The 18802-nt window shown below is 40.9% G+C and overlaps 1 protein-coding gene across 6 annotated transcripts; it reads right to left on the reverse strand.

The window, feature by feature from the left end:
- Positions 1-3151: 3151 nt before the first annotated feature.
- On the reverse strand, positions 3152-18790 carry SAR1B (secretion associated Ras related GTPase 1B). 6 transcript variants are annotated; one of them, XM_042789952.1, is made up of 8 exons: positions 18545-18642; positions 13921-13994; positions 10233-10352; positions 9367-9432; positions 8730-8833; positions 8441-8572; positions 6888-7020; positions 3152-3663 (listed from the first exon to the last, which is right to left on the reverse strand). In XM_042789952.1, exons 2-7 carry the CDS (start codon positions 13976-13978, stop codon positions 6904-6906), a joined length of 597 nt encoding a protein of 198 aa, XP_042645886.1. In that variant the 5' UTR covers positions 13979-13994; positions 18545-18642; the 3' UTR covers positions 3152-3663; positions 6888-6903. The 6 variants fall into 6 exon arrangements, with proteins under 6 accessions (XP_042645886.1, XP_042645885.1, XP_042645883.1 ...); XM_042789951.1 differs by having other exon boundaries at positions 3152-6659; XM_042789949.1 differs by lacking the exon at positions 18545-18642 and adding an exon at positions 18723-18790 and having other exon boundaries at positions 3152-7020.
- Between the last annotated feature and the right edge of the window lie 12 nt (positions 18791-18802).

Below are 18802 nucleotides of genomic sequence, written 5' to 3' on the forward strand. Positions count from 1 at the left end.
GAGAACTAAAAAAAAAAAAAAAAACAGACTATAAATCAAAAAGAAAATCTTTTAGGGATGTTCATCAGAGCTCTTCAGAGCCAGCTGTCAACAGAGAGCAGTGAGTAGGAGCAAGCGGATGGGACACACTTTTTAAAAAACACTGAGTAAACATCTCATTTTGCAGGAACACCCAAACTTCTTTACACCAATGCTAAAAGTGTCTCTGATGCCAGTAACAAAGTATAAGCTCTAAAAAAAGGCAAACTATATTATTAGCTCTGCCTCCTTCTGTTCTGCCTAAATGCTGTTTCTCCAGGCAGCACCCAGAACTCCAGCTGCTCTCCCTACTGTAGCTGCACATCTGAATTTCTCCCACAGTATCTCCTGTAATTATTTATTCACCAGCAAAGCAAAAGCTACTAATTTTCTCTACTGCAAACTCCTTCTGATTTTTTCAGCCTTCGAAACCTACTATGAGCTCAGACTTTCACGAAATGTCCTCTGCAATTTCATGCTAATGCATCTCAGTAACAATATTTTGAAAAGATTTATTTTAAACATCTTGTGTGTGTATATATGTATACATATCTATTTACATATTATTGATATATTACATACATACACACACACAGAGCATAGAACAGAAGAGTTAAGTGGCACATACAGGAGCCTTCCTTTCCCAATTCCAATTTATTTGAACGTCAAGGAAAACTCTGCTCCAAGAAAGCAGAGAGAAAACAGCATTCAGGCACTGGGGCTGCGACTAATGGTCTAGGCTGAACTCAAAATCCAGCTCTGAGATTCAACAGGCATGAGAGCGCTTAAAACACGGGTTTAAGTTTTACAGCTCATGTTTATCTCTGGTCAGAAGTCAAGTGTATTAAACAAGTGACCTCCGCTTTGTCCTTGGCGAGCAATCGACTGAGGATCAGCAGTTTTCAGTGACTTAGCAAAAAGCAGTTTAACTGTAGGATACTGGGTGGATTTGAAAGTGGCCTACCAAACTCTGGCATTACCATAGCACGCACAGAGTGACTGAAGTACAGCTCCTATCACTAGGTAATTTCTCTCTCTCCCCTCTGCTTTCACAAGAACCAGTGTTTCCAAACACCAGCCCTGGGGTCAGCCCACAAACAGGCTGTGGCAGAGCAGCATTAGTAGCCCTGTTTATAATCGTTCTCCCACTTATCTTGCTGGCAAGTGAACATTTTTCAACCCAATTAATTTTTCCCTTCCTCCACTGCACAGCCAGGAACTCAGTCAAGTATTCCCTAGAGATGCTCGCACAAGCCTCAGGGCAGCCGCTGCGCCCCGGTCCCCGGTGCTGACCCGCTCCCTCCAGCCTGCTCCCTGCCTGATTTCCTGCCACTAGCAAAGATTTCAAGTTTCAGCAAAACTTTAGCAACGATTTTTAACAAACTCTAACTTAAAATGAATTCCAACCCTTGTCTCAAGAGCTACATTCTCACTGAAAAGCAGTTTCTTTGCTCATAAACCCCGTGTGCTACAAAACCTGAACCACTTCAGATCCTCTTGACAGGGTAAGATCAGGTTCCCCTCATTAGCTCAGCTTCCCCATCTGCACATACTACTGTGAGTGCCAGTCCTGTCCCTTCCCAGAGCAGCAGCTTGTCACAGTACACCCCTTGTCAACAAACCAGCTCTATCCCCTTCTGGGTTGGGGTGCTCAAGTATCATTACATTGCTAAGATCAGGTCTCCAACAGCTCATCTCTGCCCAAGTTACTGTCAGGGGTTTGCTCCAGCTAGCGTTGCTCCTGGGTTTAATCAAACTACCCTGACAGTAAAGTAACGCCTTCGTGGGGGCAAAATCTAACCAAACAATATAAATTCTTATTTGCCTCTGCCACAGCCAGGCAGTCGGACCCAATAGAAAGTATGATTTTAAATTCTCTGTTTACAATGACAACGTTTATTTACATTGCACATTTAGGAAAGAGAATCAGAAATTACAAGTAGATCCAAGCCTTGCACCCACTCTACACATTGCAAGTTTTTGTGCTGTTCTTTTAACTTGCTACCTACTAAATATTGTCATAGTCGGGTGCAACACAGCTGATGGAACAGTACACGCTTAGAGCAGCTTTTTTGCTGTAAATGCAGAGGAGGTGACCCAAAATGCCACCCATTTACACGTGGTTTGTGCAGTATGTTCAGCAGCTTGCATGTGATGAAGGCTTCTGTCACCACTCTAGGACACGGGCAAACGGTGCCCAGGTTAAGGGAGGCATTGCTTCCTTTGGTGTTGCTGCAAGAGCTCTTCTCATTCAAGCAGTGACCAAGTACGACCTAATCCCTCCGGACCTCACCTTCATCACAGGTTAAACAAGGTCAACATGATCCTTCTGCCTCGTAACAATATTGAGGGGGCATTAGGAGGTAGAAAGCTTCAAGATCCTGGAATGAAAGGCACAAGAGGCTCTAAAATATTATTAAAAATTTCTTACTATGGTGGGACACATTCCATAAGAAATGGGGTCATAAGAAAAACCAGGGATATGGGGTCATTAATGATTATTTTACCATAACTGCTTACCACTGAACAAATTTCTCATTCTAGTTCAAAAGGAGTCAAGAAGTAATTGGAAAAATGTAAACTAAGGAGAACATATACTTAGGATTGGAAAATAGTTCTCTATCACAGTAGGTTAACAGGCTTTCCCATGGGCTGTGTCAAACGGGGCTGAGTGGACTGTTTGATAAGCACCTACACTCAGTCGCACAGTCCCAACAGTGCAGATCCTAGAGGGCTGCTGGATTCTAAGGCAGTATCATTCCCCTGCGAGATCGGATCCTTCCATCTCATTTTAAAATTGCAACAAAGGAAACATCATCTTTTCCATGCTCAATGAATGTTCTGAGTAGAGGATTTGCTTCCATGCACACATGAACAGAAATCCTAGCAAAGAAGAGACTGAATTATTATTACACCCAGCTGAAAAAACCCAAACTCACTACCAGACCATGTATTAAGTCAGCACACTTTTTTCCTGGTTTTGTTAATTTGACAAGAATTACCTGTTTCAAACTCCTTTCAAATTCCAAGACAGAATTTTATTTTCTATTCTTGAAACTTAAATTTCAGGCATGGGATGGGACAACATAATAACAAACACCACATTAAGAACATGTGTAAGAACACTTTCATCTTTAGGTTTTCTTCTGCAGTTTATTGTATAAATGATGCTTTTAAACATGTAGAGCACTCACATTTCAAAACAGAAAATGTTTCACACTGAGATACTAGTGCAAAGAGTGGTTTATCTAAGTGCAAATAAGTTACATGTCCCCACTGACAGCCAGTGGATTAGGCTGTTTTTAATATAACTCCTAAGTCCATAACTAACAATTACATTACCTATACCAAATCTGAGCACGTTGTAGTCAATAGAAATACTGGACTTTGGTTGGTAACAACCAAATATTCTGACAGTACAAACAAAAGAACAACAATTTGACTCCAGGCAGACGTGTGAGTTCATGGGGATTGGACACCACCACCATCATTCTCCTGGCCTGACTTTAGTTATAAATAAGTGAATGACACATGTTCTATTTGACATTCAATTCTAATTATTAAAATACAATAGAGCTCACATGCACGCAGGTACTGTATTCCAGTGAATGACATAGGTCATCTTTGGCACATCACAGACAGTACCTGAATATGAAATACAGAAATATTAATGAAATAATCTTGATCTGGCAAGAGGATAAATGAAAAAGCTCAAAGATCCTTCCTATCTCCAATACCAATAGTTGCTGAAAAATGTATTAAACCAAGACTGAAATACAGCAGTGCCTCTTAGTTACACAATACATCCTAAACTCCAAGTTTAATTAAATCAAAGCAAAATAAATATTACTCAACCCAGAGATGCTAGTGTATGGGGGTCACTGCAGTGAAATACAGGCCACTTTGTCAGATGTAGTTATCTTAGAAATCTGTGTTCATTTCTCTTAAAGAACTGTTGCAATGTAAAAACAAAATGAGACGCTTCATAAATAACATTTTTTATTAACAAGTTTTCTTTTTCACATTCTTTAGAGTGATGTTTTATTGAAATCTGCATAGTCAAGAGTGAAAAAAAAATCATAGAAGTCGGACCCAAATGTGAATGTTGCTTTTTTAAAATTAAGTAAGCTGGTCACAATCATAGGAATGAGCAACCTCCATAAATAAATGACTGGGGAGACGTGGAGGGAATGAGGATGGAAACCACTAGAAAAAACTCTCATCGGTATATTTGTCTATTAATGAAGTCTTTACACAAAGACACACAACACCCATTCACATATGCACAAACAGAATGTAAACTACAGAAGATACTTCCTCTACTAAATGAAATGAAACAGAGCGAGATTATTTGTGTATTTAACTGAGTGTTGATCAGCTGTTCCCACAACAGGAACCATTACAATATCCAGGTGGATAAACACAAGGTCCAGATTTCTTCATGCCCTTATTACAACCACATTTAAACTAGCATCCTACAGTAGGAAACATGAAATCTGAGTGTTTCCATAAAACTAAAAATGACTTTTAACGCGCTATCACCTCTCTTCTTTTTCAATTCTTAATACTATCATCCATTTCCTTACTGCTAATGTTATTCACAGTTGGTTAGAAGAGCAGGTGAAGAGGACCTCTCGGTGCCCCCATAATGGCTCAGCCTGTGGAAGTGGTCTGCAGCAGAACACCTCCACCTCCAGCTTCATTTCCATAAGCACAGGCAACACAGTCCCAAGTCTCCCACATCAACACCACAATGTGATTCTGCAGGTAATATTTTTAATATTTACACCTTCTACTGATTCAGCTGTTGTTCTCTGCATTCTAACCATCATCAGAAAAGTCTAGAGGAAAAGAGGCAGGTCCCCTACGTAATGGCTGTAGGTAGTAAAGACTCATGTATTGTCCACATGCTGGTGAGGCCATTTCTTACCTCCAGTTTTGATTTACGCAACAGAGACACTAATCCACAGCTGAGAACTAGTTTAAATGCAGAATTTTCTTATGTTGGTCATTTGGAAAAGCTATCTGAAACCATCACTCTGAACTTCACCATGCACAAACTAGGCTTAACACTTTGCAAGTAGATTGTGCAGTAATAAACTTCAGTTACAATTTACATTAGTTAGGTTCTGAATTATTCATCTTATTCAGATGCACAATCTAGGACTGGGGGCAACTTATTATCAATATTCCATCATACAAGTTCAGATCTGGGCAAGGAATAAGTCTCATTTATTTGCTATGAGCCTATAGGTTTTAAATTGGATTCAAGCCCAGAAGGTCAACAGAGAAAGTTATTTACGAAATGAAACCAGTCAGAAATATATTTGCTGCCATGGATATTGGAAGCAAAAGGCCTAAAGTATTTTGGAGAAGACCTACAACAGTAAGTAAAAGGGATTACAGTAAAAAACACTTGCAGCAGAGTTTGTACTTGTACAAGGAGAAAACAAACTACACAGCGAAACTCAAACCCATCACGGTGAAATGGTGACTCCAGGGCTGAAACCCTACCCTTGTTTGACAGATTAGAGTAAAACATCCCCAGCACATGGAAGCACCAACCACAGCTCCACGGCAGCGTCAGCCAGCACCAACAAGATGTTGACAGACACATGTGCTTCAACACCCTTCCCTCAAAAATAACCTGCTTTCTCTTCAGGGAACTAATGCACTCAAAGACGGGAAAAAAACAGGCAGAAGTCTGGAAACAAGGACTGCAGATAACCAAATTTGACCCCAGAAAAATTTTACACCTGGGCAGCCAGCAGCTGCCACACTGGCTAGGTTTCAGGATAAAACCACAGAAAAGAATTCATCTTGTCCCAGTGCAAAACACCAAAAATAAGACTGTCCAATTGGGTGTGGCCTGATAAATTTTCACAAGCAGCACTGGTAATATTTTTTTTTTCCCCCAGCAATTTCACAGGCAAATCTTCTGGCAGACCCCAAATCTAATTGGGAACAGAATATTTAGTGCGATGGTATTCTTAATTTTTTCAGAAAAAAACTATTTCTTGTGTCACTTCAGGGGTTTAATTCAAGAGACCAGTAGAGTAAGACCACTTTTGACATTAGTTCAAGATTTACATTGGCACAGCTGACTGACATTATTTGTACTTTTTGAAGGTGGCGGTTACAAAGGCATCAGATTAGATTTTTCTTTTACTAATGCAAAATCCTTAAATAAATGCAATTTGGTAGTCTGAAAAAAACACCTTACTCTAACATACAAGAAAACTACTTTGTGGCCTTCTGTGTTTCAGGACAACATCCCACATGTACAGATCATGAGGCAGCCTCACTAGTTAAGACACGTTAAAATGAAACATATTCCATTAAAGTTGCCAAAAACTGGATTTAAATTTATTGCATGACGTTGCATAAGAAAGTGTATTATTGAAAACTGTAAGGCATCATGCAATTATCCATCAGCTAATTATTTATTATTCCTTGAAAGATGGTTATATACTCTAAAGTTATAAAACCAGTTTCAAAAAAGTACATAAAAAAAAATTTAACATAAGCATTAAATATTTTTCACGTTTGTAGTTTTTAGCTGTTAAAAAGTGCATTCAAACATACTGTACTGGAAAGTTGTTCTGACCAAAAATGGAGCCGGAGACTTGTTAAATTAAAAGCTGCAAAAGAATGTTGCATGGGATTAGAAAGCTCACAGGTTGTGGTACTTAAACTTACAAACTTGCTTGAAATAATTTTTCAATCCTCACACTTAGAGTTTAGCATACATGATATAATTACCTAAAAACGTGTATTTTTATAACTAAACAGTCAAATGAATTCAAGTTACGTACACTGAGTGATCAAATAAGGAGCAGACTTAATATCTGACATGGGACAGAACGTACTGATGCGATTTTGGCTTTAATCAATGTACTGTGCCATCCAGCGGAAGCCTTCTCCGTAGCCTTGTCTCTTTAGCACACTGCACATAAACACTTCTAGCGGCCTTGCGTTCAATTCTTTCAATGGTATACTGCCCTGCAGAGAGACAGAGGAATTCCAAGTTACAGTATGCTTATAAAAAGACCGCTGCTTCACAAAGACCTTTGCTTCTATGGAATGCCATTATTTAACTTGTGTTGTATACTGGAACTTTAGAAAATAAATTAATCTAAAATGTGTACGTGTTACTAAGATAAGGGTCACACAGGAAGCATATTTCCACGTGCATCCACATTTGGAGAGGGTGAAGTATGTGAAACCAGAATGCAACAGCAAGCATGTGCACAGAGAATTTGAGAGCTTATACTTGGTTTTCAGTTGCAATTCTCTGCTCTGTTTTTAATAGCTTTTCAACTAGATAAAAAGAGCATTCGCTACCAACTGTAGGAGTGACCATAGCAGGAGTGTGTGCCAAGATCAGCACAGTGCAATAAAGCTCTTGCTCAACTGGAGAGTCACAATGGTATTCATACTTCATAGACTACATGCAGTGTTGTTAAAACCAGGGTGAGATACTAAAAAAAAATAAAAATAATCAGTAGTAACTCTTTATAGCCCACTACAACTATTCTAAAACTAACTTGTGCAATTCTCTCTCATGCAGGAAACAAACAGGTAAAGATTTGTTCCCGCCCAGCCTAAACTCTGGCACAGAAGTTTAAGAGAAGCATCTAAGATTGAATAAACAAAGAGAATTAGAGGATCAGGTGCCCTCCTCAGCAGAGCCATGCTGCTGGTCAGCTAATGGGGACTGGGACAGCAGCCACACCGAATGGCTTTGTCAGCCGCACACAGGTGTCTTTCCAAGGGCAAGTGACAACTGAGCAACTTGTTTCTAGTGCCCTGTATCCAAATGTCTCCTACAAGTAGTACACTGTATTTACTTTAAAGTAAGAAGAGTTGAAGTATCACAAAGATCCATAACAGAAATCTGACTTGGTGCTACAGATGCCAGTAGGAACTTTTTATCCTCTCACAACCTACAAACTCGGACTTCTACAATGGTGTAAAACTGTTTCTAAGATTAAATAATAAATCGTACCAAGTCTGCACTTTAAATGAGAAAAGTCACTTACTGAAAGACTTTATCCAGTTTTCTGTTACAGTTCTCACTAGAACTATAGCCTCTGAAAACTTGCTCATAGTTTAAAAATACCACATAGGAAAGTTGAAATATTAAAAATTATCCTAAGTACAATTCAGTTTTATCTGAAAAAAATGTGGCATTGAATAGGATGTAAAAAAGTTGTAGTAGAGATGCATTAAACGTGTACACACACGAAGAGGCTCCAGAGTTCATTCCATATACAGTTATGTACCAAGTACTTTATAAATTAAAAACCATTTATTTTGTGTAGCTTGAATAAACTGGAGTCAAACAACATAAGGCAAATGAAGTCCCTAACAAAAAACCCAAAACCACAAAAAAGGGGGAAAAAAAAAAAAGGGGCATTACCTTTCCTGTTGTCTGGCCATACAGACCAAACATCTCTCGTAACCGCTCTTCACTGATGGCTTCAGGTCTGTCAATCTTGTTACCAAGAATTAGGATAGGCACATTAGCAATAGTTTCATCTGTCATTAGTGACTACAAAGGAAAGGAGAAAGGAGGAGACATTAATTTAGAAACTAGAAAGTCAAATAGCTACTACTCATGTCCAGGTGGCAGCAGAGCTCTGTTGGACACTGTGAGTTTAAGCTTATTTCTTAGAAGTTAAAACTTTCAAAAACTTATTTAAACTTACATCAAGTTCTTCTTTTGATTCAAGCAATCTTTCATGATCTGCACAGTCCACCAAGAACACAATGCCATTAATTGCAGGCAGATAGTTTTTCCACACTCTGCGAGCTACAGGGAAGATGTGAATTAAAAACAGAAGGAAATTATCCCAAAAGTCAGAGTGATGCACATCAATAATTAAGAAGCAACAGGGGTTTTTTTTTGAAGTCTTAGCTTATGTTGCCAGTCTTCAGGATGCAATTTCGTGTTTTACAAAGCTTGAAATAATGGAGCAAAAGTATCATTCCCTTTACTGTTATCACCACTCTATTCACCCCCCCCACAGTGATGTACCGAAAGTTTTTATGTTTCACCAAGAATTACGTCAATAAAGGTAAGTTTGAAGCATAAAACTTAAACGTAAGTGTAAGCAAATCAAAGTACAGAATCCTCTTCAAAATACAGGTATTAATCAAAAATTTCCGCTCTACTGCAGCTCTTGCCAAATTGTATTTGGAATTTGTGATAAGTGGTAGAGACGGACAAAAGAGCAGTGAATGTTTCTTATGCTGTCAAAGAGTGTGAGAAGTCAATATCTGCAGCAGAGTCATATTCCTGATCTGAAATAAATGGACTGTGGACAAGCCAATGTATTCACTTACCTTGAGCATGTCCGCCCAGATCAAAGGTAGTGAAAGTCATGCCAGCAATTGTCAGCTCTTCTGAAGCTAGAAATACACAGAATTATGTTCTCTGTGAAGATTATGCAGTGCATTGGAACAGCCTAACCTTCTAGCATGTAGATTTTACTTTCTTGGTTCTTCTCAGTATTTTGTTATTCAAAAAGCAAATCAGAGTAATACATTTTCTCTCTAAATCAATGACACGTTTGTTTAACAACAAAATGTTATTAACCATTAAAGCACATGTGAAATATCTACAATGCTAAGAATAGCAGAGAATATTCATACATTATTTATCCCTACACATTACACAAACAACAGTTGGCTCTGGCATCTGGTTTGCCACAAAGATGGCATTGCATGTATAATACTGTTCAGGGTTTCTCCTCTTCACATCCTTTCCCAATTTCTCACCTCCTACTGGGACTTCCCCAATCCACATTTTAAACCTCTGTTGAACTTCTGTGAGGCTACCAGGGAAACAACTACACAGTATCCACTGAACCAAAAAAAGTCAGAACAGTGGACATAAATGCTAATCTTCCAGCTTCATGGAGAAGCTTCTCCCAAACACTGCAACCCCCAATTTCCCACAGCTTCTGTAATCTAGGCTCTCAGGTCCATCATTCTGCTTGTTACTTGCTTCTGAATTTTTAATACAACACATTGAAATATCCTACAGACATCTTTTTGAATATGACTTGAACTATCTACAAACTGCAATCCCAGAAATTCCTTTGTTTCTCCCCAATTACACGGTTGGTTTTATGATGTATAGTCAGATCCTGCTTTTCCTGCAACACTTGAAATACTTCCTTGCTATGGAACCAGCAATATTAACTTACTGGGATGTAACGTGGGGACGTGTTGTCCCAGTCTGTCATCTTTGAGCATGTGCAGCAGTGTAGTTTTTCCAGCATTGTCCAGACCAAGAAACACTAGTTTGCCTGATTTCTTGTACAGTCCTAGAACAAAGAAGGACCTAATGAATAATCAGTTAAGTCAGCGGGAGTTCATTTCTAACACTAGAGATGATTTTGCTCCCAGGAACAAAGTGTTACAGTCATGGTACAAAATACAGACCAGCCAAGCTCCACTGTGCACTTTATCAGTGCCCTTTATCCATGTTCTCCTACTCGCACAAACACTTGCTCACACTTGCTCACGTGTCTGCCACACTACGTGCACCATGGCAGTTTACGGGGTGCTTAGCAGGATGGGGAGAGGCACATAATTCGTGCAAACGTGTCACTCATAAATGCATTTACATTATCTTAGGAAAACCACAGCAGAACAGGACTAAATTTTGCCAGTGTAGCTTACTTGACCCCAGCAAAAGGACAGTTTTGCTCACAGGTGGTGGAGAGGGGGGTGTGTGGGTACAGTGCTAACAGCAGGCTCTAAAATAGGGACCATCCTGGACCTGAGCAGAAGGTGTTTTGTTCAGCTCCCTCCAATTATGACAAAAAACTTGCTAGAGGCAGAACGAAAGTTCAGGCCTCAATCAGCATATTACAGAGAAAATGATTTCGACATCAATAGTCATAGTTAGTATAGGCATTAATTCTTTTATGTTGGTTCATATATTATTTTGGCAAAAAGTAACATTCACCCATACCCCCAGCTAAATTGTATGAATATATCCTAAAGGCATTGTCAGGGCAATTCTGACACACTTGCTGTCATGTGATAATGCTTTCATAACAGGAATAAGAAATTTTATTTTCACTGATTGTCATCTTTATAAAAATGCCTTTTCCCTCCCTTTTTTTTTTTTTTCCTCCTCTATTTGTAACCCAGTAAATGCAACAGTTGGTGCGAAGTAGAGGAAGGATGTTTAAAACATGAACACCGTATTTTCTTAAGTTTGAGATTATCAAAGGGCAATTCTCTTATAACTTGCCAACACTACATCCTATGCCAGGATTATTTTTCACTGCTTCAAACTGATTGACATTCAAAGTAAAACATTTTAAAGACAAATTAAATTTACAAAAAACACGTTATGTACTGAAAAAAATATTGAAGAGTTTCTTAGCTTTGCCTTTTTTAAGCAGAAAATCTTCCCTTATTCCCTCTTCAAAGACCTGGGGCTGGATATTACACACTGCACATCTCCTTAGGAGCCACTACTGACCCCACAACCTTCACGAGTGCTGAAGAGGGCAGAACACTTACAACAGAGGGTGAGGAAATATATATATACATATATGCTGAAATTACATTTCTTCAAAAGCAACACTGAGCTACAATCCTAACAGAATTCTCTCTTCTTTCTGTGTAAAAAGAATTGCAGAATACAGCCAGATATTGCAATGTGGGAGGTTTTTACATCACCAGGATGTTTTGCTATATAATGTCATAGTATTACAGTACTTTGCAATATGCTGAAGAAAAAAAATCTATTTTACCACCACTGCAATGATACAGAAACATTCTGTGGAGCACATAACCAGATTTTACTGTTAAAACTCAACTGTCCCAGTGCTGCAGTCCCTATGCTTAACTGCATCTTCCCCAGCACGACCACCACTGCAAACTATGCGCCAACACCCTGCGCTGCGCCTCGGGGCCGCGGGCGAGGGGCTGGTGGTGGCCAAAAGGGCACATCAACAGTCTCCCTGCGCGAGATGGGCAGAGGGAGCCAGTAACATCAACTTCTGGAGCCTGATTTTTTTCTTCTTATCTAATGTGTTATCCTCACAGGGGTTTTACTTGGTGGGATTTTAAGCAACGCTGCTGCAGAGGTGGCTGCTCAGACTGTTACAGGGGCATACGTGCCTCTGCCCCGCCGACCTTTACACCGCTGCTGTTTGCTCACCTCTGCCTTTAAACTAATCTCTGGGATCGCATTCCAGCGGGACATGTTTTGTAACTTGCAGGAATGAATATTCTTTAATATTCCTCAGCTTATTTAATTAATGATCTTTATTACTACAGGTACTGTAGAGTGTCTTCACAGGTTTTTCAAATATAACAACTCTTACTTCCCAAACTCACCCTCCCACATACCCAAATATGTATTAACTATTAAACAACAGAGTAGAGGAGAAAGTATTAATGCTTACACTGAAAGAAGGAGTGGGAAAACATTTCCATATATTAACTTATGTTACAGGAGAAACTCCAGTTCACACTTACCTTACGAGTTAAACAGAATTCTATTAAACCATAGTAAAACAATGATATTTTTATCACAGTCAGCCTGGAAATCCAGGAGCCTTTGCTCCCAAATCAGGTGGTGCTGCTTTCTCAGAAATATTTCACATTTTCCAAGTATCTTCCATAGAAACACAAAATGAAGAAACAGCAATGTTTCAGCTATTAGCTACACCAAGACCAGAGATTCTTTGTGCAATCTAAAAGTGTATGCGTGCAAAGATGTACTTGATAAAGTGATCTTATCAGCCTGCTGACAGGACAGCAGAGGGAACTGCAGGGAGTTTCCCAAATGTTATAATCAGCCTTCTTTAACTGCAAATGTAAATGAGAATTAAGTGAGAAAGTGTTTCATCTAGAAGAGGGACATATTGAAAGTAATTCTCCTTCCTCCTTCAAGCTCTGGTATCTTTTGCCAGAATTAGACTTTGCATGCACAGGAATGGGAAAGCGGGCTAGGGTGCAGTAATCACTGCTCAGCTAAGTAAGAGGAGATAAGAAAGTTTAGTCAACTTAGTTAAAATTTCACTGGCTAATATTTTAATAGTAGGCCAAGGGTCTAACATTCAGCAAAAAAGTTTAAACTTTCAACTGATAAAAGGCAGGTGGCACAGCTTACCATGCTTCCTTAATCTCAGACGCTTTTTATCCACTTCAGTAAAAATCCTTCAAACTTGTAAACTGCATCTTTTACCTATGTGATCTGCAACTCTGGTTCCTTTTTTTAATATCCTAATACCCCTTTTCCTCCTGGTTGTGCTTCCCCCCCCCCCCCCCCTTGTTTTGCACAAGGTCATATTTCACCTTGGATTGATAGGGATTGCAGACTCTTTTGGACAGGGAATACTTTCCCGAGGCTCTTCAGCAGATGCCAGTGAAGTTTCACACTGATCTGAGGGACAGCAGTCACAGAATAATGTGCTGCTGAACATGAGCAAGGGCTTCAATACCTGGCACTGATTTTTTTGTAGACAGTCCTTCATATTTGGATTCTCAAGTGATATCTTTAAGTGCAAAAGAACTGAACTAAAATAACTGAGTTCAGTTCTTTACAGCAGAGAAAAATCAGGAGAAACTCCACAGAAGTCAACTGAATTATACCAGCTTAAATGTGTTATGATTAGAAAAATCAAACCTATTATGTTCATGAAAGAAAATGTAATTTTTTCAGGAAGTTAAGGATTAACTTGAGTGGAGAGCATGCTCTGGAAATACTCAGTATTGATAAGCGAAGCCCTTGTTTGAGTGTTACTGAATATACATCAAAATAAATATTATTATTTAACCAGCATCTAGGTTTGAAGATAAGAGAGGTGAACAGGCATTTTATACAAGAATAGCAGAAAGGAAAAACCCCAAACAATAAAAACTTACCTAAAAACTGTAATACACTACTGAAACCACTGTAAATCCAATCAAATATGAAGGACATATCTGAATATTATCGTCTGAAAAAAACAGAAAAGATAATGCATTTAAGATCTGTCAGAACAGCACATTAAACATTGTAAGATATTTATAGGTAACAAAAGTAATTCACAGTCCTGAGTGAAAAATAAAAAACAATGCAGTTTTGGTAAACTGTACCAGGGACTAATTAAGTGACCCCACAGCACATTAAAAAATTAGTGTAGAGGCGGAAAACAGAATCCAGACCTTCTGATTCAACAGCAAAGACCTCTTCCTCCTCTTGGAAAATGCTAAGTGGACAGAAGCCTTTGCAAGAAGTAAAAATAATTTTCTTAAGTACAGTTTGGTGGATGTGTGCAACGTCCTACTGAAGATTTCAAATGGGATCTTCGCAACTGGGAAAAGTGGTGAAGAAGAGGACAATAGAGAGATGTCAGTGCAGAGTCAGTGCTCCAGCTGCCCTTGGGAGTTGCTGGGGTTTGAAGCAGAGGCAGTAAGAAGTGAAGAAGTTTTGTGAAGTTGAATCCAGAGAGGTTTGATACAAAATAAATCCCTTTTGTCTGCACGGAACCTGTCTGTTTGGCTCGTAATGGGAAACAACTACTTAGCACAAAGCACTGAAATTGTCGTTCAGACTGTGATCTCCTGTACTGTCCTGCACAGGCTGCCACAACTTAAACCTTAAATGCAAAATGTATGTTTAAAAGAAGGACTCTAGAATACCTTGTTTCCCACGGAATTCCTTCAGCTTAGATTAAAGAACAGGTTGAGCCAAGAGTGGTCAGGATGACTATAACCAACACTCTAGTTGTGCCATACAACCATCAGCCAACCATCACAGGCAGGACATCCCTTGCTACAGGGATGAAGCTCTGCTACTCCACAAATACTCCTTCTTTGTGGTATGGTTAAAAAAATATAAGGCTGCTATGCTCCTCCCTGGGAAAGAAGCAAGTTGCCAGGATAGACTGCACAGACTGATGAATTCAGTTGTTCCTGCCCTGGAAAAAAAAACCTCTGCCACCACCAGCAGGGCTGCTTCCGAACAAGGAGCCACGACGGAGGTGTCGGGGTAGCGCTGGCACACGTTGGGTGCCCAGGAGGACAGGCAGCACAGAGGAGGAACCACCGCTACTGTCGAAGCGATGCTTTGAGGTGCAAGAATAAAGCTCACAGGTTTACTAGACAGTCAGCAATTAATTTCTTAGTGTTCATCTTAATTTTCTCATTATCTAAAGTGAGGATAATCCCACTGCAAGCACCAGTTGGACAAGTGAATTAGTATCTAGAGTGAAAACCTCTTGAAAGACTAAAGGGCAACATCCTCAGAAGCATTTAGGCAGCTAATTCCTACTGGAGCGCACAACCCATGCTAACATCAGGGGACGGTGGAGTCCAACTATCCTCGAGAAAGTGGACTGTCCTGCTAAGTGCAGCTGGCAGAGGCACCCATGCTGGTGAGGGCTGTCTTGCCCCATTTATTTTGATGCTGCAGCAGTGCCTCGAGGGATCACAAGATGACTTCAGGGCAGCTCTGACCCTGGAATACAACACCCTAGTTAAAACATAGGTCAGAACCAGACCAAAATCCAGGCGTCTGTCACAGCAGTTACACTTGTGACAATGAACAGAGTTTCTTCACTACACAACAACAGGTATATAGGATAATATGGAAAGAGGAGGAAATAATATTTTAATTATGTTTGCTTACACTGGAACAAAATCTGTTCAGACAACGAAGCACTAGACTCTTGGTTTCTCCATGACTAACCCCGAAACCCTTACCCACATCCTACATTATGATCAGCTGCAACAGGCACAAGTTTTAAGAATACAAATCAAATACGCTTGTCAATGCATAAACACCCAGTTACACAATGTCATGACTGAAACTGTCCCTTGCATGGCTAAAAAGCAAAGGTCAAGAATAAGCAAACACGGCAGAACATACACGTCAGCAGATTTATTTATTGCTTGAGCAAAATACCCATCGAGGAAAGCCTCTATGGGGCTTAAAAAAACGATCGACTCAAATAACCTGCAAATCAGGGCAATCAGCGTGATGTAAGAGAAGCGCTCAGATTACTGAGGTGAGAATAACTTCACAGCCTTTAGTTGTATTAACCTTTTCCATCTATTAAACTTATGGAGAAAACAAAAAATCTTTACGCATTACAGAAAAGACTATAAGGAGCAAAATTCAAATGATTAAAGTGAGAACAGATTACTCTGCAAACACTTTAATCATTTGAAGTGGCATTAATATAGGTTAAATTCCCATCACCACAAGAAAAGTGGTGTTAGAAACCAAGCTATCCAAATACACCCAGAACAGCCTCCGTATCAGCTGACAGCACTTGAAGAAAAATACTTTTAAAATGGGGGAAGAATGGACAGCTAATTGTAAAGGCACACTGGTAATATTTGAATAGAGATATTAAATCTACTCTTACCACACAGGAAAAGTAACTACATAATTCACAGCAGTGTCAAATCAAAGCATTAAAAGGCCATAGTTGCTCTGCAGTGGTATCAAGAGCTGCTATGCTGCGAACACGTCCGAGTCAGAGAGCTGCACCGAACTGAGGGGAGAGCCAAGGCTGCTCGACAGACACAGACTCAAACTCTCAGGCTAGTGTTAAAAATAGCATAAAAGCAGAACAATGAAAACTCTGGCAATCGCTGTTCACAAGCCACAGTGAAGACAAAAATACCATTTTAGGGTTATTTCAAGGGTTCCCTTGAAAATAATGTTGCAAGCAGACACAAGGTTTTAAGGAAGAATTGTACCGGACACAACACAATCTTGCGATACCAACTATTTTTACAGACATCACCAACTTACTCATGCCTCCTTAACAAAAATACGAAAGTTAATTTTCTAGCATCACATCAACAACAGATGGTTATCACTTCAAAATGTCTCCAACAACTCTGGCTAATGTTATTTCATCAGCAATCATTCAGTAACTCCCGTGGAGCCCTGTGAGCCACTCCATGGACTAAGGAGATGTGTTTGCTTACTGAGGACCACTTCTGACTGTGGGGATGTGGAATTCCCACCCAGTGGCTTTGTCAACATCTTGAGCCAGACTCCTGAAGGAAACATTGCTGACAGCAAGAATTGGCAAGCAAACTCACTCACACTTCTTTTATATTCTGAAAAACAGGACATTTTTTCCTCTAGTTTTGACCTGCATTTTTCTAGCTAAAAATGCATCATTTCACTTCTGAACCAGTAAGAATAACACTTACTTCCAAAGTCTGTGAAACTTTAGATAAGAGAGGATATCAGGCTTTAAAAGACAGTTTTGAATCCCTTTATGGAATAATTAGGAAACAAACCAGTGACACTCATGCTGAACAGCTCTTGCAGTAACTGGAAACACGCTGTGCTGTGCCTGGGTGGGTACTGGTGGGTAGTTTCTCAGCAAGAGCTAGGAAAGAAACCTCTGTCCAACCTAACTGCACCAACCCTGCACCCCAGACAGTTAAGCCTGAATACAGGACCTGCGAGTAAGAGCTTAAAGTCTACTGCTAAGGGTCTATTTGAAGTTTTCCAAGTTATAATTTCACAGATGAACATTTTAACATTGTAAAATGTTACCACGGACAGCAAAAATCAAAATCCCTAAGAAACTCAGTGAATAAACTGGTATCTGCATTCTATAGTACAGTTTATTCTATGATATGAAATTGCACTTTGATGTAGTATTTCAAAAGTTGAAGAAAGGGACAGAGTTTGAAAATGAGGTAACAGCGCAGATTTTCTTTGGGTATTTTAAGTATTTTTTTGACAGCAAGTCGCCTTTGAGATTTCAGAAAGAGTAATCATCATACAGGTCCATTACTAATTGGGCTGAAACCCAGAACGATTACATGTTGAACGGTGGATGACTTCAATTTAATTATATTGCACCTTTTACTCTGAGACAGCCTATCTGAATTTTGCAAAGACCTCAGGCACACCTGAAACAGCCACCAGTTTCTGTGCGAGGACAGCACCACGACACCGGTTCCAGAGGGCACCTCACGCAGCTGTTCAGCCGGCTGCCAGAGCCCCACTGTAGCGATTTATTTATTAAAAAGAAAATAAAAATAATATAAAACCCGAAAAGTCATCATTTCTGAAGGAATACTAATAGTTATAATAAGCGTTGACAGCTGGGTCCAACGTGACAGCGGCAGCAGGCAGAGCTCCCGCAGGCTCCGGGCGATGCTCAAACGCTCCCCCCGAGACCCCAGGCCCCGCGGGGGCCGAGTCCGCGGCCACAGCGGAACTGCCGAGCACCCACCCGTGAAATGTTCAGGCACCGGCCAGTGCTCCCAGCCCCAGAGTGCTGCGCCAGGGGCGAGGGAGGAGAAAGAACAGAAAGCAGCATGGCCCCCCTCACCCCCACCTCGCAGCGCGCTGCCCACCCACCCACGCAGGGACCCGCGGGCAGGCCCAGCCGCGGCCGCTGCCGGCCCGGCGCCATGCGGAGCTCTCCCGAGCCCCCTCCGCCGCCCACTGAAGGCGAAGCAGCAAACCGGGACGGGGACCCCCTCCGCCCCGTTCCTCCATCACCTCCCCCCCCTCCGCGCTCACCCGCCGCCGCCACCGAGCCTGAGGTGCTGACGCTCCGCCCACGCGCGGCTCCTTCCGGGCCCGGTTCTCCGCTCCGCCCGCCCGCCCCACGGCCGCGGGGGCTCCCTCGACACCGCCTCTTCCCCCCACCCTTCCCCCGCACACACACGCGCGCACACCCCCACGGGCCCACCCGCACCCCAGCTGCGTTCCTGCCCCTTTAAGGCGCCGAGCTCCGCCCACTGCCGCAGAGCGCCGCTCCCGGAAGTGCCACGTGTA

The sequence above is a fragment of the Tyto alba genome, unplaced genomic scaffold, assembly GCF_018691265.1.
Source record: "Tyto alba isolate M040663 unplaced genomic scaffold, T.alba_DEE_v4.0 Super-Scaffold_17, whole genome shotgun sequence".
Taxonomy (NCBI): Eukaryota; Metazoa; Chordata; class Aves; order Strigiformes; family Tytonidae; genus Tyto; species Tyto alba.

Bases quoted from the DNA above. Each gene is read 5' to 3' on its own strand.
- SAR1B (XM_042789949.1), bottom strand. From the start codon at position 13,978: ATGTCCTTCATATTTGATTGGATTTACAGTGGTTTCAGTAGTGTATTA. The intron at 8,834-9,366 runs GTAAGTGAATAC...TCTTCCCTGTAG, and splicing joins TCTGGGCGGACATGCTCAAG to CTCGCAGAGTGTGGAAAAAC. The intron at 7,021-8,440 runs GTAATGCCCCTT...GTCTCTCTGCAG, and splicing joins ATGGCCAGACAACAGGAAAG to GGCAGTATACCATTGAAAGA.